This window comes from Trematomus bernacchii, unplaced genomic scaffold, assembly GCF_902827165.1.
Source record: "Trematomus bernacchii unplaced genomic scaffold, fTreBer1.1, whole genome shotgun sequence".
In the NCBI taxonomy this organism is placed as follows: Eukaryota; Metazoa; Chordata; class Actinopteri; order Perciformes; family Nototheniidae; genus Trematomus; species Trematomus bernacchii.
In genome coordinates this window covers 6,855,059-6,880,106 of record NW_022988043.1, presented here as the reverse complement: position 1 = coordinate 6,880,106, position 25,048 = coordinate 6,855,059, and the positions used below count along the sequence as shown (strand labels likewise).

The 25,048-nt window shown below is 39.4% G+C and overlaps 2 protein-coding genes across 3 annotated transcripts; both read right to left on the bottom strand.

Moving 5' to 3' along the window:
* Positions 1-1,519: 1,519 nt before the first annotated feature.
* Positions 1,520-16,957, bottom strand: pggt1b (protein geranylgeranyltransferase type I, beta subunit). The gene is made up of 9 exons (XM_034118249.1): positions 16,806-16,957; positions 15,675-15,793; positions 13,352-13,416; positions 12,686-12,837; positions 11,728-11,860; positions 10,549-10,594; positions 7,783-7,967; positions 6,995-7,103; positions 1,520-5,064 (listed from the first exon to the last, which is right to left on the bottom strand). Exons 1-9 carry the CDS (start codon positions 16,931-16,933, stop codon positions 4,898-4,900), a joined length of 1,104 nt encoding a protein of 367 aa, XP_033974140.1. The 5' UTR covers positions 16,934-16,957; the 3' UTR covers positions 1,520-4,897.
* Positions 16,958-17,305: 348 nt separating this feature from the next.
* LOC117473053 (coiled-coil domain-containing protein 112) lies at positions 17,306-22,362 on the bottom strand. Of its 2 annotated transcripts, none has more exons than XM_034118527.1 (14): positions 22,317-22,362; positions 21,396-21,520; positions 20,756-20,877; positions 20,506-20,595; positions 20,200-20,275; positions 19,779-19,905; positions 19,406-19,522; positions 19,101-19,238; positions 18,895-19,013; positions 18,527-18,653; positions 18,186-18,353; positions 17,898-17,996; positions 17,635-17,753; positions 17,306-17,536 (listed from the first exon to the last, which is right to left on the bottom strand). In XM_034118527.1, exons 1-14 carry the CDS (start codon positions 22,359-22,361, stop codon positions 17,506-17,508), a joined length of 1,503 nt encoding a protein of 500 aa, XP_033974418.1. In that variant the 5' UTR covers position 22,362; the 3' UTR covers positions 17,306-17,505. The 2 variants fall into 2 exon arrangements, with proteins under 2 accessions (XP_033974418.1, XP_033974417.1); XM_034118526.1 differs by having other exon boundaries at positions 21,396-21,523; positions 22,317-22,361.
* Positions 22,363-25,048: the final 2,686 nt, after the last annotated feature.

The following is a 25,048-nucleotide window of genomic DNA, read 5'->3' as shown; positions in this document are numbered from 1 at the left end:
AAGGACATAAGTAACATCTGATAAACCTTAAAGTCGTACCATATAGCTCCCTGTGAAGTGCATCTCCAGTGGCTATATCCATGTGTTTATTGCCATCTCAATAGACTCTTGGGGAAAAGATGAGTGCAGTGCTCACGAGAAATATCTGACTAGTCCATAAAAAGCCCTATAACTGACAGTGCCCTCTCGAGACTGAATAATCAATAAAGTGCATTGATTCATGTGTTTTACCAAGCAGAATTGATTCATGTTAAATAACTACAGAGAAAACAAACTGTTGCATAAGCATACACATCCAGCCTGGGGCCTGATCATTCAGAATGAGTCATTCACATCACAATATGGAAAGCTGTAAACACAGTGTATCTGTGTACTTCTGTGGTAGCAACAGCTCCATTCTAGACAATGTCAGGGTCCGTTTCTGTCATCAAAGTTTACCAAAGCAGATTGTACCTTTCTTCCACTCAGCCTCTCCTACATGGTGGCAATATAAGGTTACATGTCTCATAGGGAAGTCATGGTGCCACACAGGTATTAGTTGTCTGTTGAATATGGGACCATATAACCACACCCAAAGTACAGCTGCAGCTGGCTGTCGAGGGAGCATCTCCAGAGAGTTGTGATCTGGGTTGGGCTGTATTCACAGTGGAAGAAAATACAATTTCAACCTTTGAATCTCCCTTTAAACTGTGTTTTATAATTATTTCTTTCTGAATAAAAAACAAACATAAAATGGATTATCAAGTGCTGTTTAATTTATGTCATTATCCTCCTATTCAGATGTGATATTTTAGTGCCATACGGCCACATTTGTCTGGATCAAATGACCCCATCAGTGCCAACAGTGAAGTCTGTAACTGTGCTATGCAGCTCCCAAGTGGGACTCTATATATGTGTTTGCATGTGTGTCCTGTTGTATCCAGCGAAACTCCCCTCCCCCCAAGGCTTTTAATGATGTCATATTAGTCACTGACCTAGCAGACTGTGTTACTCTGAAGCTCATCCATGTAGGATGAGAAATGAAAGGCAAATCAAGCAAATTAGGTAAAATGCTGACCGGGTGTCCTCTTTGAAGTTAAAAATAGAGAAACAGTTTTGAGTTATTCAGCCACAGATTCTACAGGGAAAGAGAACAAAATGGTATAACTCAGCTGTTGTAGGTTACCATACAGCACCATCTCACCAAAAGAAACGTGATAACGGCAAGACAAACAGGACAATATTGACTTTCCCTTTCTTTTCTTTGCAGAATTCCTAAAATGCCTATTGTTGTACATTTGCTGTGAATTCTTATTTTCGCTAGGCGATACATCTTAATGTTTTTGGTAACTCCATGTCCACCATCATTTCAATTTATAACAAGATGTCAAATAAGTGATATCCAGAGGTGAATTCTATCTTAGCACCCTCTTCAGGTCATAAAGTTAACGCTGCACAAGAGATCAATAGCTATTAGGTGAATTGACATGAAGTTTTGGAAGCACATTTGTTTTTTGAGGAGATAAAACCCGACCAATTGTAAAAGTTAGTATGTGTTTTTATTCACCATAAATACAGTATTCACTGCCAAGCTCGAATAAACATGACTTTCCTCAAATTCAAGGCTGAAGTACTTTATACATCACATATCAACATTTGCATATCCAATTCCTTTTACTGCCTCACTGATGTAGCTGTAAACATTTTTTTCCTCTTGACCACTTGCACAATAGAAGTCACATATTTATATACATTTACATATTTATCTACACTCGATATCTCTACAAAGCATAGAAAAAATAAATTCCATCGCATTTGTTACATTATTTATTACATTATGTATATTAGATGATATAGCGCAAGGGTTTACGGTTAACCATGTGTGGCGTTTGGCTGCAGTCTTTCACATCTCTAGACGATCTAAAGGCAGCAGCGTCTGAAAAGCGCAAAGCCTCTGCCCTCTTTACATGCTGTGGGACACAGAGCATCCACTGCAGCATGATGTAGCAAAAAGGAGACGCAGTACAATAACTGTAAGGGGCAAATCCATTCAATCTTTCATCCCCTTTTAAAGTCGAGTAAGCAGTTATGGGTTGTGTGTCAATGATTTATTCCCTCTTTCTGGAAATACACTATCGATCAGACATCAAGGGACAAAGTCAAGTTCTGGTAAATCGACCAGGCATCGAATGTCTGATTAGATCATTCAACTTCAAAGATGGGAGGACATTTCTTTTTCACAGGGTAAGTGTTCCAGTTCCTGAATGTTTACTAAGATTTAGGACCCTCATTTCTTCCGTCCCCTTTAGAGAACACTATAATCAGTGCATTTTTTTTAAACAATAACAACAGCAAAGCTAAGCTCAATTAAAGCATGCTGTACATGGAGTGAAATCAGAAAAAAGCAAGAAGGGAGCATTGATTGAGCAGTAAAACGCTAGGAGAGGCACATTTTAGAGTTTGGGAGGGGGTCTTTGCCTTGGCCTACATCATGTACACAAAAGGACAGCCGGAGGAGGTGGTATACATGATCAAAGTCACTTGAAAAGATGCATGGGAGACATGGTCGTTCTCTTTCGGTGCATTTTGACCAAAGAACACTCCGATGTAGAACACTCATTACTAAGTTACAGAAAAAAGACTGATACCAGAATATTATAGGATGAAGCTTATCTTATTGATCTTGTATGTATGTGTGTCTGAGGCTCAATTCAGCAGCAGCAATGCAAGTCATAGCTGAACTTTTTCAAAGATAAAATAGATACAAATGAAAATGGAGTACATCATTTTGCGAGAGACACACTGTGGCAAAGCCTTTTGTTTTAGGCAAAACATTTACAAGCAATAAAAATAGCTAAAAACAAACATTATTTTTGCACCAAAATGAGGGTATATAACACTGGGGTTTGGCCGAGGTAAGGGGAGGAGATTCTAGCCACCAACAGTTCACTTTCAATAATAGATGGATCAAATTATTTATTTATTCACCTCTCCTCCCATTTCTCTTTCCTCTGTCTGCTCTATTTTTCTGAGTCTGGAAAAGAGGGGCAACTCGGGTGGGAAAGCAGTCCAAGAACAGCTTCATTTGAGATGGTCTGAGGAAAACCCCAGAGGCAATATCATATTTTTAAATCCAGTGTCTACACACAGCACTCCTGCAGGTGCAGACAGGCCGCTGTATTTCTGACCTGCTGAGATATTGTCTCTTTCTAACCCATCATCTCAGGGAGCAGGTGTTTGCTGTGACAGCAGACGTATAATCAGAGGGTGGGGCTTCCGCAGGGGGGCTGGAGGGACCTATGAAACTGGGAACATCTCCCTTACTGGGAATCAGGGCATCAATGTGATAAGAAGGCAAGAGGAACCGGCTCAACTCAGTGCCTCGATGACACCATGTTGAGACCTTATTAGGATTTAAAACTAACATTTCTAATTTAAAAGTCAGCAAGAAGGCTGGAAGGTCACTTGTTTGAGCTGCAGGTGGCGTTTGAGGACCCAAAGGGATGTGATGCATTTGATAATAGTTGTTTAAGACCTGACTCTGTGTGCTCAAGAGCATGGTTCTTTGTTTTTGCCCTGCATCCTTTCTTGTCAATTCCCAGCGCTGTTCAAAAGAATATATTTCCCCAAGTCATAATGCAACCGTCTCATCTTTTTTCTATTGATTTCATGCTGGCTGGTGCCTTGCAGCAAGAATGAAAGCTGGTGAGGGAACGTAACTCTGATCAGTTCAGGGTTCAGGAGTCAGGGGGCTACTAGCTTGCAGAAATAAGGGATTATATTTCTTTATTTTCTGGCCTAATTTTCTGTGATCTCTGGAAACACATTCTATTTTTATGTGATCTGAAATGATAAGGCCTGGAGCTAAACTATTTTTATTTTATTTTTCTCTTCGATCACAGACTTGCCCCTGGGCGTGGCTGCTGGGTCTTAGATGCCTCTTCCATAAATGTACTCCCAGTCGCTGTTTTATCTTTAAATCTCTGGTGATTACAGAAAAAAGCCTGGGATGGTGAAACTGGAGCTGAGGTGAGGTGAGTGTACCTGCCAGGCTGGTCTCTCCTATGGGACAGGAGGCTTTGGAGAGATCCAAAAGCAACATGAGGATGGAGATGTTAGAGGGGCAGAGAGGCAAACAAAACTGTATAGGGGGCGCCTTTGGGTGTATTTTCTTTGTTTAAGGATGTGGTAAGGTTAATTCAAAAGAAATGTGCTATTTTGAACCCACCACAACCCAAGAGAAATGACCACTGTGCCCATACCGGCTGACCAAAAAACATACTTGTGATATTTTCTTTAAAACAGGGGAATTTTTCTACAAAAGCAAGTACTTATTTAGGCAATTCACATTAATTACAACAGCCAACTCAGAAGCTTTAAGGTACTGAAGACCCCAGTTACTCCGATACCATTTTAAAGAAACAATTTAATGTCGATGTGAAGTGCGTCAGTTCCTCCTCGAGTAGAACGTTTACAGCAGATTGCGTTGTTGACTATGATGGAGAGCAGAAGGCTTCAAAAGCTACAGCATCTAAAAAGTTAGCAAAATGGAGGCATCTGGAATTTCTTTGAGTCTCCAGTGACTCAAAATGGATTTTCTGGCACATAATTGTATCCCCATAAAACAAAAAGCAAGTTGATATTTATTACGTTCTAACAATATAAAGGCAGCAAAAAAGTCTGGCGTAGATTCCTTAACAGAAAAGTCATTTTAGATGGACTTAAAATGAGCTCCCCAAAGTAGCTACTGTGTGTCTGGGGTCTTAAAAACCTTTTCTAATTCCTGACACAAGGTGGCCTCACAGATCCAAACGTCTTCAAGACACACAGCAGAAGTCCCGTTGCCGTGGACTGACTCTGGTGAGATGTTCCTGGTTACTGAACCTGTTCAGAGGCAGCGCTGTGAAGCATCCTGCTGTCAGTGCTGTCGGCCACAGCTGCCAGCGCTCTCCCTCCATGTCTGCTGCAGCTGCTGCACGTGCTCAAAGGCTCTCTGGGTGATGTTAAGAGCGGGGTGGACCTTCCTCAAACTGGGCTCTCCAATCAGAGACAAACCACACAGCCCTAAGTAGGCATGGAGAGGATCTGGGGAAAATAGAGAAAGGGGGAGCAAATGGGGAGCATAGTGAAAAGAGAGAAACTAGGTCAGAGATGGTAACATGTATCACAGCAGAAGCACCTGCATGTGACAGGTCTGCAGACTTGTCAGAGTCAAGAAGATGATGGTGTTTGTCACATTGTTGTCCATTACTGAATCAATCAAACAATAACCTTATTTCCCATTATAAAAGCCATTATGTAGAAGCCTTGTTTTTGTTGTACGGTTCCTTTCAGAATATATAAATAATGCATAGAGTCTGGCCCCATGGCCCTTTCCCTCCCTTGGGACCAGAACAAAAGCTGCACAGGCCAGTAAATGGATGGTAATTGAATTATAATTAAGTGCCAGATGATTGGACAGAGACATCAGAATCAATCAAAGCACCATTAGCTGCATCAATCAGGATCCATATGGGTCAAAGTGAAGGTTATACAGAAGGAAACCACTGTCAATGTTTAGATTTTATAATCACAAATTATGATTTAAATCAATTATATTATGGAATGAAATAATCTAAGGTATGTTTTTGGGTTACTGTTAGTATAGAACAAGTAAATACACCACCATTTTCTGAATATTTAAAAAAGGTAAGACAACACAATGATTACATTACATTACATGTCACTTGTTCAACGCTTTTATCCAAAGCGACTTACAATTGTCTTGCCCAAGGACACAAGGGTATGCTGACAGCAGTGGGGATTGAACTTGTTCTCCCCTGATCCGGAGATCAACGAACTAGCCCACTTAGCCACAGCCTCCCTTACTGTATGATCACTGTATAAAGAACTACAATGGCATTCAGATTAAGAATTTGGACCTTATACTTGTGCACAAATCCAATATTCACTCTCTTTTCGTGTTGTTATTGTTTTCCACCAAGTCGTAAGAAAAATATCCAACTCTGTGTCTGTGTGCGGTTTGGTGATGAGCAGGTAGCTTAAATTGGGCTTTTAGAGCTTTCATGGCGCTCGATCAATGCGCTCAGCTGTGCAGGATTCAATTCAATAAATTATGTTGGAAATGTGAAGCACCCTTTTTGCTACAAATTACCAACTGTTCCTAACATGAACAATGATGATGACCTGCATTTCTTGTTGAAGAGCATCTGTGGACACACCCAGGTTGTGTGAAATGTTCAAACTAAATGTAATACTAATATCGTTTCCTTCCTATCTTCACAGACCAGATCCTATAAATCAGTAACTGTGAACGATGACTGCACTGATGGTGCAATGCTATCTTTACCCATGCTGCAAAAGAGTCCCTTTTACTTCCTAAAACTCTCTTTTGTTCAGTGATATTTACGAGGCTTTGTGAATACAGTGTCTGTTTTGCCTCATTGTTTCTTCCACCCTATCTTCCCTGCCCAGTTCCTGTAATGCGAGGAGCTCGATCTCCTATTTCCTCCAGCTACCTATGAACAATCGCCTCATCAATTACACATTGCAAAGTAAGGACACACACCCCAAGGAATGTGCACCATTGAAGTTTAGAATTACAAGAGCTTTTCCATTGATCTCAAGAAAAACTGTCAACCGCAACTCCACTCTGACCTCTTTGCACCTGTGGAGGGCAGTGAACAAGCTATTAGGCCAAAAGAGATAAAAAGACAAGCAATCTAAACTGCTTAGTTCCAACATCCTTTTGTCCTTAACGCCAGACCTTTGAAGCTACTGAAAATAAAACCGCAACCACATTTGATTTGTTTTTCCACCACATAGACATTGAACATGCCATTTAACATCACCATTCCTAATGTGGCCTTTACAGCAGTATAAAAAAGGTACATGGGATTCTTGTCACAAAACAAACAAAAGCCTACATGAACAACCAGTATCTTTTTAATTTGTACTTCAAACGCTACTATTACTTCCTGTAATAGCCACTTGTGAGAGTTAAATAATAATTTACCTGGATGGCTGTCCGGCCACTTGGCGAATCCTCCCACCAAGCGATCCTGCGTGGACAGGATGAAGCTCCTGTTCTTGTCAAAGTTTGTATACTGGAACACGTCTAAGAGCTGAGGCAGGAGAGAGGGTTGGCGGGGGGCGAGTGGGAGAAAGAAAGAAGTTTGAGTATGACTTTAGGAGCAAACTTTGGAAGTAATGATATATGACTCTTGCCATAAGAAAATGTATCAATGATGCTGTGAAACTGCAATAATATTTCATGGTAATTTGTGGCTGTGTTCTACGAGCTCCATTTGCCCAAAAGTGTATCGTCGCAATCACCATCTGTATGGAGACATCCAGCAGTAGTGTCTGCCATACTTTAATTTTGACATACACAAATATTTTCTTTGCGTTTTTGCATTTGTCCCTCCAGCACAGCTTTGACCCAGAAATTCACAATGTCCCTGCTTGTGTTTGCTTATGTGCGTGTGTGTGGTTTTATCCAAGGTTTACTCGTAGATAGTTGCAGTTTTCTGGACCGTGTGTGTGCATGCATGTACTATACCTCTGGCATAGTTATGACCCAAATACTGTATGTTTGTTCACAGTTTTTTTTGGAGTTGTCTGTGTATGAAGGTGTGGGGGATTAACCCAGTTGTTTCGGCAGTGCAAGAATATACGACGGTGCCATTTGAAACATGCCCAATGTTATTTTTTTCATGCTGTACGTGACAAATGAAGGCAAAAGTGCAGAAATACAGGGGTGAACATTTTTTAATGCATGCAGTGTGCTGCACCAGGCTGTACCTCTAGCGTAGCTCCCACCCAGAAGGAGTAGCATGTGTCTACAGGTTTGTTGGGGCGCCCGTGGAAGCCGCTCTGCTGCCTCATGATACACCAGCGCCGGATCCTGTCCAGCTCCCGCTGACTCAGCGCCTCCTCCAGCCGCCCCATCAGACACAGGGAGGCTATGGCGCAGTACGTCCATCCACCTGGACACAGAGTAAATACAGAAAATTCATTAGACAAATGAATCCAATTAAATGAAACTGATTCTTTTGTATTAACATTGGAAAGCAGTTCCAGTGGTTCACACTGACACAATTGGATGACAGACATCTATATGATTACAGGGCTTTGCAGGAAGAACAGAGGGTGTGTCTGCGTTAGGGATGCCAGAAACTGGCCATGATCAAAATCGTAAATCGGACAGCCCTGGCGAATATTAATCGATTATTCGTCGACCCCCCCCCCCCCCCCCCGCGGGAGAGAAAAAAAAAAAAGTATTTTCGCAGAGCTTGCATTTGACTTCATTTGCACTTGTCAGTTCGAAGTAGTTCCACGAGGAACTCTTCTGTGGACGTGCCGCTCTGTTCATCTTTAGATGTGTTCTCACTGTTCTGTCGCCGATAAATCAATCGCACGTGTGACGGAGAGGGAGGGGGGGGGGGCGGGGTCGGTGTGTAGCAGGCTGCAGCAGCAGTCTGCACTCTGCGCTGCTGGCTTCCTCCAAGTTTACAGTAAAACAAACTGGTGGTGTGATCAATGGTCATTTACAATTATTAATACTATTACTATTATTAGCATTAGTCTATATTTTGGTTGAAACCAAACCAGGAAAAAAAAGAAAAACATAAATATTAATAAAAAAATATATAAATAAAATCGAATTTAAAAAATAATCTTCGATTATGGAGACTGTAACGAATATTCGAATAATCGAATAATCGCTGGCATCCCTAGTCTGCGTGTGGGCTTTTCTTTACAGCCAAACAACCAAATGTTTGATAGCATGTAGCTACATTCATTTGTCACCTCTCTATGGATGTTATCACAACGTGGAGCTACCAGGGCTGTACAGAATAAATCAAAGCTTCATTTTAAGTATTGAGATTCAAACTCTAAATCAACATTTAAAAATACTGCACAGCTTTTTTTTTTATATGACTATTCATTCTATTTAATCCTGGCATTGCTTCAATGAGCAAATATAGATTAGGCTCAACTAATATTAATAATTTAAATTAGTTATGAATATTGTAGGGCATATCTGTTATTAAATTAATAATAAATAAACAAAGGCTCTTTTTAAAAGACTACCCTTCATTCAACATATCACCTTTTTTTGTCCTTTTATATGAAGAATCATTCATATGAAATGTACTTGTGTTTTTTTATAGTATAAAGAAGTCAGTATGGTAGTAGCGAGGCAACTGGCTGTTATGGCTGCCTTTTTTTATATTTAAACATTTGAGTGGAATAAATATGTTGTATGCAGAGACTTCGTGCAAAGTGTGTATTGAATAATGACAGGCTGTTAAAAGGACAGCCACAAGCAGCAGCTATCCATCACTTTCTAAATCCTCTGTCAACGGCTTTTAACTCATCCCGTAACACCACCACCATCCCCGGCAGTTTATCTGTGTCTGTGCTCGTGTGTGGAGAGACACAAAGAAAAAGGTGGGGGTGAAGTGTGTGGGTCAGGCGTGTAAATCTGCCGACGTGTCAGACTGGTCTCTAATCAAACATGTCTAGATCCCGCTCTGCTGGAGGCAACGGAAGATCAGGAGACGAACATAAATCTGAATCAAACTGCTTTACAGGAAACCACAACAGATTATTCTAACAGCAGGTTTGGTGCACATATTCACAACCGTTTTCCCCTCACGGCTACAGTATGTTAATCATGGACATTAAGTACATTAAGTGAGAAAAGCACTCTTCAGAAATCAAGAGTGCATAGCCTAAAGATGAAGAAAGTACTGGAAAAATAGAGGAAGCAGCGAGACAAAAGCCAGCCACACACATACATAAGGAGAGGTGCATTTATTACCTTGGCACGTAGTTTCTGTAATACCATGTTTCACGTATTGAACTACAGAGTGGCTCAAACACCATCGTCTACAAAACCAATGTCAGTGCACATTTAAAGCACAGTGTGGGAGGTCTTGGTGCTTAACAAACACAAACGTCAAGGGATGATGGGCAATGGGCACAAACTGTACACCTCCACTGATGTGTAATCAGTCTTCAGACAGAGTTTGCAGAAGAGGGATGAATCTTACTGAAGACCGTTTCATTTATTGCAGGAAGGGAAATTACCAATTTGCACTGAGATGTATTTCTCTATACTTCATTTATGCAGTCCGTCAGTGTTAACAGGAAGTGCTACCTGTCAAAGATATGAGTTTAGATATGCTCCAAACCATTGCTTCGAAATGTGTGTAGGATCAAGGATTTTGTGTGAGAAAAATAATGTTTAATTTGAGTAAGGGGCTGGGGATTAATGAGACAATGTATCTACAGAGAAGGATTGTAATGGCTAATCCTTTAAACCAGTTACTCCCATGAGCCCATTTCACGCCCTCTACCACAAAACTACAGAGGCACCCACAATGTTTTAACCTGATGTTTTAACCTGATGTGAACCTGGATGATGTTCATAAGTCTGACGGTTACATTTGTACTCTTCTTTTGGATTTACCACCCACCTGATGTGAAACAGCGTTCAGGCTTATATTGTTGTTATATGTAGTAACAAAGTATAGACCATTACAAGATGATCAATCTCACCATGTGACTCTCGCCCAGCTCCTTGGCCAAACCCATTATCGTATGACTGTGAAGAGGAAGAAGAGCCAGTTATTACAAGCAATACATCATCTGCACTGAAAGGTAAATGTGGGCGTGCAAAGGCATCAGTGTCAGAGGAGGCTGATCTGCATTTTTTATTTACTTGTAAATCAATTTAATGTATTCACAGATATATTTGTATTTGTTCAATTTGTTTTGACATATGAGGAACCAAATCCAAAGATACAAATTATTTGCATATGAGGAAGGTGTTTTACATTTGTTCCTTGTATTTATTCATACTAGACCCCATTAAAACCATACAAATAAGGTTACATACAAAAAGGTTTGGGACATAACCAGGGGTCCCTACAAAAAAAATACACAATGCACCCAACAACAGGGAACAGTCAGTTGGGAATACTAACAAGGTTGAGTCTGTCTGTGTGTCTGTGTGTTTGTGTGTGTGTGTGTGTGTGTGTGTGTGTGTGTGTGTGTGTGTGTGTGTGTGCGTGTGCGTGTGCGTGTGCGCGTGTGTGTGAGTGCGAGAAATAGTCGAACACACCCTTCGCACAATAGAGAAGCCATGTAATGAAACACTCTTGTGTTAAATGCCTTCAACTCATAATACGCCTTAGTGTAGAGGTGAATTACACCATCCCTCTGCTCTGGGGACTTGAGTTGTACAAGAGACTACGATGGCAGACATGAAGTAAACACCTCACACAGATGCTTTGATGTGTCCAACCCATGTTTGATCGAAAAACAAACACTGAGGCTAATGTAATGGTTATGTTACTGTTACACAGTCAGAACCCGACTTAATCTCACTATCGTGCCATGTCGTAAAATTGGAACATTATTTTTCTTTTGGTAAGGTGGAAAAACCTCTGTATCGGCTTTAAGCGTATCATACACAGCTCAACCCCCCCCCCACCCATTTATTATAAATGAAGGATTTCGAGGCAGAGTGCCACCTACTAAAGGTGGGTGGCATATTCTTCCCATTCGGGTGTGGAGGCAGTGCTTTGAACGGTGCAACGACAAAGGTTGTTCCATTAGGAGGTCTTTCTGTTGCCCTGGAATATAGGCCTCACTCATCTATGCATTAATAACAGGTGCAGCTAACACTCATCCCTACAGTTTAATGCGGATGTTCTTTTTTTTTTAAACACTCACCAAACTTCCCGTGATGTACTCAATGGCCTTTTGCATGTCCATGCCGGACCAGTCATCCAGCATGTAACAGATACTGGCTGCACAGTAGATGAACCGTATATCATTTTCACTTCCTTCTGGAACAGCGTAGAAACTGGAGGCAAGAGGAAACACAGACACAGCGAGCCACACAAACAGGAGAGTTACACAAACAGCTGAAAGAAGGATACATGTTTATGTTCAGAATGTATAGCATTTAAGTCTTATCATAAAAAAGCCTGTCAGCTGTAATTGAAAAGGGGTTAACTCTGATTTATGTCTAAAGATAATGTTGTCTGCCAAACATGATATATACACAGTGCGTGTGTGTGTGTAATTTGCGTGTGATAATAAGCTGTCTGCCTCGACTTGCAATGGCCCCCCAAGAGCCACTTTCAGTGTGTGTGTGTGTGTGTGTGTGTGTGTGTGTGTGTGTGTGTGTTTGTGTGTGTGTGTGTGTGTGTGTGTGTGTGTGTGTGACACTACTGTTTCATGACCAAATGTAACTTTATGTCCAAATACAAAAATAGTCCCTCTAAAAGTTTTTGGTGGTGTCAAAGATTCCCTTCCCTCTGCCAGTATTATCTTATTTTTCCTCCGTGTTTGGGACCTTTATGGGAGTCCCTCTCAAAGAAATGTAGTGACCAGGAAGAATCAGAAGCTACAAAAATGGTGGACACAGTGCTAAAACAGTCAAATTAAGTGTGCCAAAACGGCAAGCGGTCATTGTTCAAATGATCTGCTGTTGGCTTTTACCCGCTGAGCCAGCCATAACTCTTGTTGAGCAGGGGAAGAGGGGCCGACTTTGAATGCTGTTAACAAGCCCCAGCCGAAAATCTTACTCATTCTTCCCTTCAGGCTTTCAGTGTTTATTTGAGTCAGAGATAGTGTCAGCATGAATCCTATTACTAGTGCAAATGTGTGTTTGTGTGTGGCTGACCTGCCGTCCTCCAGCTGCAGCGCTCTGAGACCAGCCAGACAGGCCTGTTTGTCGACCCGGCTCAGGTCGTCTCCTAGTATTACCAGCGAGCACAGTCCAGTGTAGGTCATTGCTACATGGCCACTGTCATATGGATGGAGAACACCTGGACCCTGAAGGAAATATCAAAATGATAGACATTGTTCATATCATTATTTATAGAAGCAGTGAAAAAAACACTAGTAGTTATAAAGTAAACATCTGATGAAAAAAAGATTTTAAAAACACTGACTAGACCAGACCCATCAAGTGTTTAGACAAAATAGAGCCTTTTTTGGGAAATGACTCGGGTTGGCAAAGCTCTTACATCACCAACTATGTCTCATGGGAAAGGGAAGTAAAACCAAATGTTTTTAAGATTATGCTTATAAAACTGGAAATGGCCCAAACCCACTAATGTGAGAGAACGGATTGGAAAAATAATGAAAATGACAGAAAAATATGTTGAGATGAATTCATGCAAATGGTGAAATAGAGGAAATATCAGATCACAGCAGTGAATACTTTGACCAAAAATATATCTTTAAGCTAAAAAAAAGCAAGGAGGCACTTAACATTTGAGATACAAGACACAATGATTGGTCAAACATGGATCAGTTCTACAAACAGTGAGGGGTAAGGCTGTACCTTAGTGCTGTAAGGAATTCCAATATGTGACGATCCTCGAAACCCACAACGACTAAGGTTAGCTTCTGGAAGAGAATAACAGGAGAGGAGAAGGTAGATATGTAAGGAAGCATCATGTACTAAAACATCAAGAAAAACATGTACTGCTGCCATCTATTGGCCAAGATGGAAACATCAGAACCCAATTTACAATATGTCATCATACTGCAGAGTACACAATGTTAGCCAGTTTTAAAATAGGACATCCAACCACTCTCACCCATATTTTTTCAATGTTTCATAATCATATTCGTTGTTAATGTTAGAGCCAGTATTTTGATTTGATAAGAAAGGCCACCTAATTGTGACATCTGTAGTCAACGCACTATAAAGGACTACAATTCCCACGCGCCTGTGCTAAAGCCAAAGTGATGGGCAACCTGTTGGAGAGACGCCGTCGAGGAACAGTTTTTAACCGTACTACACGTACACATACACATCGTACAATTACCCTTTAAGTTATGAAGTTATATAACATAAGCATTATTAAGAAAGAAAGAATACCTAAGTTGTTTGTTATTTTATTTGAGTTTTGCTTATTTCCTTTTGAATATTGTAAAGGCCTATTTTCTTTGTTGCATGTGCAAAAGTTTGTTATTTTATTTTGAGCAAACACATTGCAACATCATCTAAACTATCGGAGGCCAAGCTACCCTTCAAACTGTAAGTAATTTAAAGGAAAGAAACTAGTTAGAACTGTCTGTTTAAGGTGTCTAATGGCTTGATAGAAAGACAAGGAAGGAAGCCACGACAGGGTATGTATTATTCATGTATTTTCAGCACGATAGTGTTGAAAAAGAACGGTCTGCTCACCAAGTTTTGGTTTTAAAAAGTAACAACATCAGGGACATAAGACATAACATCTCGAGTGCCTCCCAAACAGCATATTTACCTTTAATGACAAAAGCCCAACCAGACACCAAACATATGGCGGCAACTAAATAGAGACCAATCAAGCACGACTATCTCAACATGATTTCTGCTGTATTGAATAATTAAATAAATGGGCATCTAAACAGATGGCTGAGAGTTGCTTGTTAGAGACAGAAAAACACAAGTCATTAAAAATCAGACAAACTTTCCCTGATGAACAGAGTTAGAGTTTCAGGTGAGGGAAGGAGGACCCGGAAAGCTCGGTTTAAAAACAAAAAAGTTTAATAACATTTCACAGACTTCACAGAGTTTGATAACTCTGAAGTTTGCCTTCCTCCTCTCCCACCCTGATGAAACTATAGACCCTAATAAAACAACCACATGCAGAGACTCCAAAGCATAAATATAGATAATATAATATATCTTAAATGTACAGTGTTTCCCACAGAATTGATTCTATTTGTGGGGGCACTGCACCGCACCCCCCACACAGACAAGAAAAGCCAAAGGCCCCTTAACCTATTCGGCCCATGCATCCACCCCCCCCTCAAATAAGAAAATACATGCGAGTTCATGGCTACTGTAGACAACTTTCTTGTTGCTCTGTGTTGCGTTGTTAATGAGTGAGACACACCGGAGTTGAGGATCTGTGGGGTTTATTCTCCCAAACATATCATTTACAATTTAGGCATTTAGCAGACGCCTTATTCCAAAGCGACTTACAATGAGCAGGACATTCTCCCTGGAGGAACTGAGGGCTAAGTGCCTTACTCAAGGGCACACTAGTAGTGCTGTTCCAGGCGGGATTTGAACTCGCAACCTTCCGATCATCAGCCCACCTCACTATCCATTAGACCACAACAATTATTTTTAAATTATATATGAGATCAACTTGTGGCGGACGATATTTAATTGTGGCGACCCGCCACAAATAAATCAATGTATGGGAAACACTGATGTATCTAAACATATTTCTGCCTTAAACTCATTAACAGTTTTGTTTCTCTCGGTGTTCACACTCTCAAACCATAATAATCCAATAAATGTTTTTAACAAATTCAGAAATATCTCATCACGGTTTGTTTGCTGAATGTGCACTGAAGGAAAAATACACGTCCCTGACCAAGCCACAAAACACTATTCCAGACAATCTGAAACACAGGGCCTGTGCTCATACACTAGATAAGGGAAAAGGGGACAGTAATTCTTTCAACATTAGTCTGTGGCACCTTTTCTAATCTAGGCTCTGTACCACAAGAATAATCCTAACAAAATACAGTATTTTCCTGTCTATTGTAAAAAAGCACACATTTTCCTATTGGGGACCAAGTAGCCTTTTGTGAAACCCTAGGTGAGGAGATTACGCTTCATTCTACCTGCCAATGGTAGACCTAGGTGCTTTGACACTTACCGTCCTCTGTGGGCAGAACCTGTAATGAGTAGATCCACTCAATCATGGTCTTCCTATCAATCACATCCAGGGCGTCCAGCACATCCAGACCAGACAGGGCAAAAAATATTATTGTTAACCTGAAAAGAAGGCAGATAGCAATCTTGTTAATTTTCACTAATGTAAACCAGTTGTGACTGCACCTGAAATCAGTCCAGAAATAGGCCAAAATGTCACACCATTTGGTTTAAAAGTGATTTGTTCTAATCATATTTTATTTAATATTTTGGGCACATGTGACCACCGGTTTTTTTCTATTCCTTTTTAGAAAGAAAAAAAGGATTCCCATGTGCCCAAAAAGCAACATCAAGTATTGGGTACCTATTTAATCATAACAATATATGAAAACATATCGACACTTATGCAATGTAAACAATAATAATATAGAAGACTTTTAATAATCACAATAATTAGTAGGCCCTATGGGTTTTTATGGTTAAAAGTGTGATTTGTCATGTGATCTAAACATTTCAAAAGGTGTAGGCCTACTGCTAGATACTTGCCAAAAACATTAAAATACTATACTTATTAAAACAAATGTTTTGAATCAAACTAAAAATAATCTTTGGACACAGCTGTTTTAAATTAATGGATAAGGATTCACAAATTCAAGCAACAAAGGGATTACATAGTCAAATATATACACCAGATTAGATGAATGTGTAATAAAACACAATTTAAGAGTATATCTTGACTTTTAGCTGCTTGCTTAGTTTAGCTCTTACTGGAGAGATAATGGTAAAATATGTTATTTTCTGAAATGTCTCTCGCTAAGGATTTAATCCTACTATCGCTTTATAATACGTTTAACAGGGCGTCGTGCCCAGCTGTACGGTTAGTTATTGTGTAACCAACGTTACAGCCAATCTGTCATAATAACTTCAATGCCACTGCTGATGTTAGCCCGCTAAGCTAAGTAGCACTAGCCTCCATTCAAAACGGGTGAACCACAGTTAGCCCGCTAAGCTAATTAGCACTAGCCTCCATTCAAAACGGGTAGTAGTGAACGGACCACAGTTAGCTTGAATGCTAGACAAGTTATTCAGTACAGTATATGAATTACAGAAACAATTTCCATTCCAGTAAATGTACCTGGTAGTTTCCAGCGAGGCGTACCTCTCCGGCAACACCTGAAGCGTTCTCTGGAAGAATCGTACATGTCTATCTCTTAAAAAATCTATTTGCTCAAATTCTTCAAACTGGCTCTCTTCTTCCGCCATCTTTGCATCCGCACCTATGAGGAATCTTTTCCGGTACGTTTGTTTTTCAAAAATAAAAGCTAAACACTGCAGGAGCAATGTACAACATATACTCTCCTCTCTCTCTCTCTCTCTCTCTCTCTCTCTCTCTCTCTCTCTCTCTCTCTCCTCTCTCTCTCTCTCTCTCTCTCTCTCTCTCTCTCTCTCTCTCTCTCTCTCTCTCTCTCTCTCTCTCTCTCACTCTTCTCTCTCTCTCTCTCTATATATATGGTACAAAATATCTATGGTACAAAAAGGCAAATTAGGTTTTTTAAATAAATCCTAAAACAAACAAAAAAACAATGTGGTTATAGGTGTGATCATACCTCTTAGTTTGGGATTAAAAGCCTAGCAGCAAGTAAGAGGCTAAACTTTTATTTAAAATAGTAGTTTTGCGTAATGTAATTACATTTTATGTAAAGCAGTAAACAGTAGATTTAAAATGCACATTCTGGTGTTGAGGTCTCATTGCACAACATTTAATTTAATCTAATTTTATAAAAAGCAGAATTGGGAATGTGTTTCAGGACTGTTCAGTTGACCATTGATGCTCATCACAGGCCTTGTCTCCAAGTGGGAACAGCTCTGCAACAAAATGACAGCACATTTCAGTGATTCAGCTTCAATCACCTTTAATCTTTCAAAGAATTGTTGAACAGAAACCTGTAGTTGTGCAATCAGACCTGTGAAACATCTGTAGGACAGGCCCTCCACCTGTAGGTCCAATGTGTTTCAGTCGTTCCTCCCATCCCTTGGTGGGACGGGTAAGCCTGGAGGGGTCTCTGCTGACGTTACCATCCACCTGGATGAAGCATAAACATCAACCTTTGCTAAACCCACAACTCTGTTTGTTTAATATATTAAGGATTTTCAGGTTTGTGGTTATAATGTTTGTCTTTGTGTTAATCATTTGAGAGAAAATTAACATGAATTGTACAAGCCTTACCTTTTCTTTCAACTTAGCAGTGATTCTCCTCTGTCTTTCCTCTTCCTCTCTTTCCCTCCACTGTCTCTCCTGAAGCTTTGCCTCCACCTTGAGAAGATCCTTCAGAAAATAGGCAGAGACATGATTTTTATTCAACACAGTAAAGTGACCTCACATCCCTTAAATACATTACACAACCTCAAATAACAAAAACTGTGCTCTGGTCAGAAAGCCTTGCCTCTAATAGACATAACACCAGGCAAAAAGACCAACAACTTGTGTTTCTGTGATTTTAGACTAAGTTTGTACCCTTTCATTAAAGCGTTGGATTCCTATGGTTGCCTCCCTTCTTCTCTCATCCATCTCTCTCTGTTCCTTCTCTCTCTTCCTCCTCCACTGCTCCTCCTCTTCCTCTTTCTTCAGTCGCAGCTGCTCCTCAATGGTCAGCTTCACTTCCATCTGCCGGCGCCGCTCTTCCTGAAAGCAGAAATAATGCTTTATAAATGCTATACATTCATATTTCCTCAGGTAACCAACCATGCACCTATTCACATCACTGTATGCATGTGTATTGATTTCAGATTAGTACAGAAGCGCTATCTCTGATGAGAAATAAGCACACATTACTTTTGCCACACATGCTAGAGCACCTTTGCCTTTTTCCTCTTTTGTATCTCCTCAGCCAGCCTCTGCTCTTCTTCCTGTTCCTCGATCCTTTGCTTTTCTTCCCTCCACTTCTCCAGTTGCAACTCTGCCTCCCTCCTCTCCTGCTCAGTCCTTAAACAGAAGAGGACAGAACACATTGAAACAGAAAAAAACAATAAAGTGACAATAACAAAGACTAGGGAAACTAGGAAGTAAAGCCGACCAATTTCACCTCAATTTAAGGTGACCTATGAAACACTAAGGGTGCTCATCAGTTCTGGTGGGATATTATGACTTGCTGTCTTTAAACATGGAGTCAATGTCTGCGTGTCTTTCTTGTTTTTAGTTCTATACTGCTATACTTCCGACTCACCTGTGTTGCTTAGCCTGGACTTTGGCCTCCCTCTCACTCTTTTCTGCCTCTTCTGCCTCCTGACTCTGTATTCTGTTCTGGCGTTTCTGATGTTTGCTGGCTTTCCACCGCTGAATGGCCTGGGTGTAGTATGAAGACAGTTAACACAAATGGAAACCAGAAACAAGGTTTGCTTTTGATTTGAAGTTATACATGTTTTGTCTCACCTCTCTCTTACTGTCCTGTAGGTACATCAGCTCCTGATGCCAGTCCTCGTGTTGCTCTATCTCCTCCAATGTCTTACCAGGCAGGTACAGTTTGGCCTCTTTCCTGTAGACATGTTGCCCGCTGTGCTTTGTCCAGACCTAGAAATCAAACAGGTTAGACTCATTCAGAGAGGTGTCTTGCTGTTATCGACATTTGGCTTGGCATATGTGTAGTTGCATGAAGCAATCACATTTTTGTTTATGGATTGTGTTCAGTGACTGTGTGCAATGCAAGTTTTTAAGACTGAATTAAAATAACGTCTTACTTTAAGGAAGGTTTGGTGGTCATATTTGTCCCAGCCTCCGCACGGGCCTCCTGTCTTCAGCAGGAATACCTCCATTGCTAGGACCTCTGCTGGGAGGTCTCTGTCTGGGGGTTTGGTCTAATGGAAAAAACAATGTTATCAATGAAATGCTGCAGAATTCTAGATGCATTTAAAAAAAAATGTGAATACATGTGTTTTTCACACTTTCTTATTATTTATTTTGTCTCAAGAGGTCAAAAGAAGTAAAATCTTGTGATATTTATTGATTGCATTAATTGTAAGATTTATTGCTAGAACACAAACTTGTTTCATTGCATTAACGATGCCAAACAGTGGAAATATAGCGAGGAGGGATATAAGAAGAGCAGCCGACCTTAACAGTGGGAGCTGTGTGTAGTTTAAGGTCTGATTTGACAGCAAGGCTCAGGTTTTCAATCTTTTTCTCATAAGCCGTGATCTCCTGTCTGCATGTCCTCTCTTCTTTCAAGAGTTCCTCAACGCTAAGGGGATCAGAGAAACAAAAAAGACCAGTATTGTATTTTCATGAGATCACAAATATTCATTCCTAAAGTTAAACCAACACTGATCAGAAGCTGTCACTTTTTCTGCCTACTTGGGTGTTTAAAACCTTGTCATTTTTAATGGTTTAACTTGTTTGCTTTTTCTGAGAACAGAGTGCGGTAGTGTTTTTATTTATTTATATTTTTCATTTTATTATATTAAAGATGTATTGGATTGCATTATATTAAATGATGTGTGAGTAATATTTATAATACAGTTGTTTTTCTGATTACCATGACCGCTCTTCCTCCTTTAGGTTGTTAATGGAGATTTCCACCTCTGTCATTATTTCCTTCAGTCTTTCAATCACTGAAAATAGATATGCAGAAATATTATTAACAATCTGATTTTCATGGTACATGATTATGACACTAAAATGGCCATGATTTCTTCGAGCAGTACACTACTTTGCAATACCATGTTATATTGAAGAAGCGAAATGGCACAAATGTTTATAAAAATGATGACTAAAAAGTACTGACTGTTTCACAAGATGGCTGAATGAATGGTAAAGAATCACTGCGAGGTACAACACTTACACTCAGGAGTCGGCTTCACATCTATTAGCTGTCTCTGAAATTTCCTCACACCGTTATGAATCTTCACTAGCTGCTTTTGAAGATGGATTTCTAAAGAATAAAATGCAAAGAAGATTATGAATGGCAGTTTGTTCTGTCAAATAAGTAAAGTGTTGAATGTGCATGTTTCCTTCAACATGGTTTTACAATCACAGGACTTGTCAACTTTACACATTATAAAACATCTGTGGGAAATATATAAAAGACCCACTCTCAGCATTTCTTTCTTCCTCCAGCAATTTCTCATACTCTTCTAGTTCTCCAGGCACATCAGTCCACCCATTCTTTCTGCACTGGACACTCAGTGTTCTCTCTTTCTCCAACTTTTCAATCCTGAGAAGAAAGAATAGAGTAAAATGGGTTTATAACATTATTGACCAGTGAAGATGCACTGATAATAAAGTTTAAACTGTTCACAAGTTTAAGGATGTATTTGTTGTGATTGAATGGTTTAGTGATTGGTAAAGTTATATATAGTACAAATATTGAACAATAATAACTATATTAATAATAACTATATTAATATTGTAAAGTAAACGTTTAAAATGGGTTAGCAGCACCAAATCAGTTATTGCTATTGTTGAGCCAGTATGAGAACATTATTTATAATATAATACAAAATATGTGAAGTTATTAAGGGCTAAACATTACACCCACAAACAGATGAAACAAAGGGTTGGACAAGAAAACACACTTCTTTTGCAGTGCTGCAGTTTGTGATAATGTTGGATTGTATTGTAGGGGGTTCTTGTCACCATATACTGAACCACTGTATCTCTACATTAAAAGTTTAGTGTTTAAAGATGTATACCTTAAAGTGAAATAACTCTGAGTAGCTGTACTTCACTTACTCCCTCCTATTTCTCTCAGCCTCCCTGAGAAACTGTGCAACATTCTGCCTTGCGAGCCTCTGATCCTCACTGCTGACAGGAGGTGATGAGCAGGGCTGCTGGACAGGGCTGGAGTCTCCCTCTCCCTGCTCAAATTCATTTAGAGAAAATATAACACAATACCAGATTATAATGTGAAATTTAACAACAGGTATACTTCTAATCCATTTTGCATAAAACTTCCTTTAAATTGTGTTCCATGATGGAGTAATGAGCTCTTGTCAATTTGGAACTGCAGGACAAATCAATTTAGGTCAGTTTTGCTTACAATTACAATACATAGCCTAATGGAGATATGTGCAATGGGACACCCTAATAAATCCTCAGAATAGGGACCCAGTCACAAGCAGATATACTTTTGAATATCTAAGATTATTAACACTTGCATGTCCAAGTGCATGCAGCATTATACATCAATATCTCAAACCTACAAAACACCTAAGACTAACAAGGAACATAATTAAGTAACCATGACTAGTTTTGGTCCCACGAGATTTATTCCATCAATCTAAACTTAAATATGTTATAAAATAAATAAAGACATTTGGCAAGGGGAAATAAAAGTACAATTTCAGAGAAGAGTCAAGTAAGCATAGACAGTCTACAGTAACACAAGGCATCTGTTTTCGGACAGCAGTTTGTAGGAGCGACATGTTCTATAGGCCTACAGTTAAATAATTACACATATTGATCATTACAATGAATAATGACAAAACAATGAAGAGAGCAAGCAGCCTCCCTCTCCTGTAATACGTGAGTTCGTCAATCTTCTGCTTTCACTGATATTTATATAACATTTGAGATATTTAAAATGTTGTCGACTAGCTAACTAATACAGTTTGACAAAAATATGCAGTAAATAGATTTTTGATAGCTTCCTACCGAGCAATGTTTATCAGCGCAGCGTGTGGTTGCTAGGGTAGCCATGTTTGAGCGGCTCTGTACACAAAACAAAACTTTATTTAAACGAACAGCTTAGTTTGCCCCTGCTCCTGTAGTTAGTGGTTCATACCAGCAGAGGACGCTGCTTATTGTTAAACTGTTGTGTGTAAACATGGAAGGTTTATTAATATTATTAGTGTTATTTTTAGGGCATCAAGATGGGAGAAAAAAACCTAACAAGTAGACTGTAACCATGACAACAGACTAAGGCCTACATTAACCAAACTGTTAGATTGTCCATAAAATAATCTGAATGGCTCAAAAATATTGAAATAAGAATTAAAAGAATACTTTGGACAAAATGTAAAAGCATTGATAGACCTCAGCTAGCTTTATGCCCAAAAACGTTGATGTAAAATATTCACAGATCAAGCAATGGTTAAAACAGATGGTAACTTAAAAGTAAAACAGGGTTAAAGCCTATTTTAAAAGACACATATTCCCTTCATTAATTATGATAAGGATTTACATTTAAAGGTGGGGTAGGTAATTTTGGAGAAACCAGCTCGAGTGTGCTAGAATTAGAAAATACACAGCCGGAAAAAATCTCCCACTTCCTTACAGAGCCCCTCCTCCAATACACACGAACGCGCACATGACCAACGAGATACATTTGCGCACAGATGGAAGGCTGACAGGCAGGTAGGCCATCCAGTTATTTTAGCCGGGCCGGCTAAAATGATTGGTCGTGCTTTTTACAGTACTACGGCTTCCACAGATTACATTTTTTTATGGATTTTTTGTCAAAGCACTTAAGATATTCATTGCTATCGGGATGTTAAGAGCATTCCATGGAATATAACAAAAAGTGTATCTCGAGCCGGTTTCTCAAACTTACCTACCCCACCTTTAACAGATGATAAAGTAAATTACTAATTTATGTGCACAATGCCGTTTCTGAGGTTTTAGGTTTTTTCTTCTTCTTAAAACTTGTTGCAATATGCATAGGCCTACTTCATTTTGTATAGACTTGGCCCAACATTAATTAAAACAGGAGGAACATTCTTGTTCTTAATTTCTTATGTTTCTTTGTTTCCTGCCAAAACAGCAGTTTTATGTTATGTTATAAGGGCATATGGCAAAGGCTTTACTTCATGGTGTTAGAAATATATAAAAATAATATATACAAAATAATTTGGGAAATGTGTATAAAGCATTTTAACCAGACTACTTGAATGGCATTTTAGTCAGTTTACCTTTGATTTCTTTCTTTTTTTTACATATTTTATCCAGGACATAGTTTTGTATGTGAAATTGACATGTTGCACTTCATTCCACATGATCTGGATCTCTGTCCTCCTGGATCCATCTTTGTCATTAATTTTTACATTGTAAGAATCATTAATATTCTGTTCACATACATCATCTATTGCATGTCTGTCTGTACTGAGAGAGAGGGAGTTTGTTTTTATCTGAAGTGAGGGCTGGAGAGAGGGTGTCAATTATATGCACCTTCTGAGGCAAAAATAAAATATATTTGACTTGACTCGAGTCTCTGACTGGTCCCTGCTACAACCAGATGGTATGATTTACCTAGGCATCTCGATCTCTCAAATAACTGTCCATGCCGTCTACTGAGGCCGTGGTTTATTTCTGTAACAGCCTTTTTATGAAGGCCAGCAGCTATAATTATTGTAAGAGCTGGCCGAGTGACAGTCAGAGTGAAAAGAGCAGAGAGAAAGTAAGATTGAGAGCCAGTATAAATAGAAACCTGAACCCATTATTGAGTGCAGATAACGGGGAAGGTCTCTCCCTTGGGTGCAAAGTTGTTACCACAACATAAAAAGCAACCGCTCTCGTTAGGAAGAGTGTCACATTTTTCTTTCGTCATCCTCCGCCAAGGGACTCACTTAATTTGATAAATGAGACAATCAGATGAACATTCAACTGGTTGGCATAGCAAATCCAACTAAACATAATAAAGTAAGGGGATTTCCAAACAGAGTTAATTGTGTGTGAAAATGTAAATGTCAAAGAGTGGAACAGTTCACACAGTTCTCTAAAAATAAACTACAATTCTCTCTTTCAATGGACTTAGTATGGGTAAAAATGTATGTTCTTTGAGTGACAGACAAATACATGTAAACATGGAGTTAAAGTTCAAGAAACCTCTGATACTGTACTATACTCTCATAGACTTCCTTCACAGATAGAGGTGGACAGGTGGACATAACTGGGGGTTGTCACACATGGAAAGTAAAAGGGCACATGAGCAGCATCAACATATACTAAAGACTACCCAAGGTAAAATATTTATCATACAAAAGGGCACATTTTAGAAAGAGAAAGAAATACACAGCATATTATAGAGAGCAATATTTGTAATGTGTCTTTTTAAGCTTTAATCATTGTTTTTTACATAACATAAAATGAAAGTACTTGTGTAAAGTATGAGTACCTACAAATTATAGATCAACTGCATCCTCTGACGGATCCCTTCGGATACACAGATCTGAGTGAACAAGAGAGCAGGCCTTGATTTTAGATATTTTTTATTTGGTTCATTATTAATTTAAGTTCTTTTTCGGACATTTTATCTTGCAAAGTGGCAATGTTTCCCTCAAAGGACAACCAAAAGGAAAGTGAGAATGAATGAAAGAAATAAAGACATGACCTTTGACAGCTTCTTAGGAGAAGGCTTTCTGGAAATGTTATGAGACATGATCTCTGTA

What these genes read in the sequence shown, in the direction of transcription:
- pggt1b (XM_034118249.1), bottom strand. Translation starts at nt 16,933, where the DNA reads ATGGCGGAAGAAGAGAGCCAGTTTGAAGAATTTGAGCAAATAGATTTT. An exon ending in GCCTCGCTGGAAACTACCAG is followed by an intron (nt 15,794 to 16,805) that starts GTACATTTACTG and finishes CCTTCTTTTCAG; the next exon opens with GTTAACAATAATATTTTTTG. An exon ending in GGGTGGGAGCTACGCTAGAG is followed by an intron (nt 7,104 to 7,782) that starts GTACAGCCTGGT and finishes CTCCTGCCTCAG; the next exon opens with CTCTTAGACGTGTTCCAGTA.
- LOC117473053 (XM_034118526.1), bottom strand. Translation starts at nt 22,361, where the DNA reads ATGGCTACCCTAGCAACCACACGCTGCGCTGATAAACATTGCTCG. An exon ending in TCCAACGCTTTAATGAAAGG is followed by an intron (nt 17,997 to 18,185) that starts GTACAAACTTAG and finishes TATTTTCTGAAG; the next exon opens with GATCTTCTCAAGGTGGAGGC. An exon ending in CTGCTAAGTTGAAAGAAAAG is followed by an intron (nt 17,754 to 17,897) that starts GTAAGGCTTGTA and finishes TGCTTCATCCAG; the next exon opens with GTGGATGGTAACGTCAGCAG.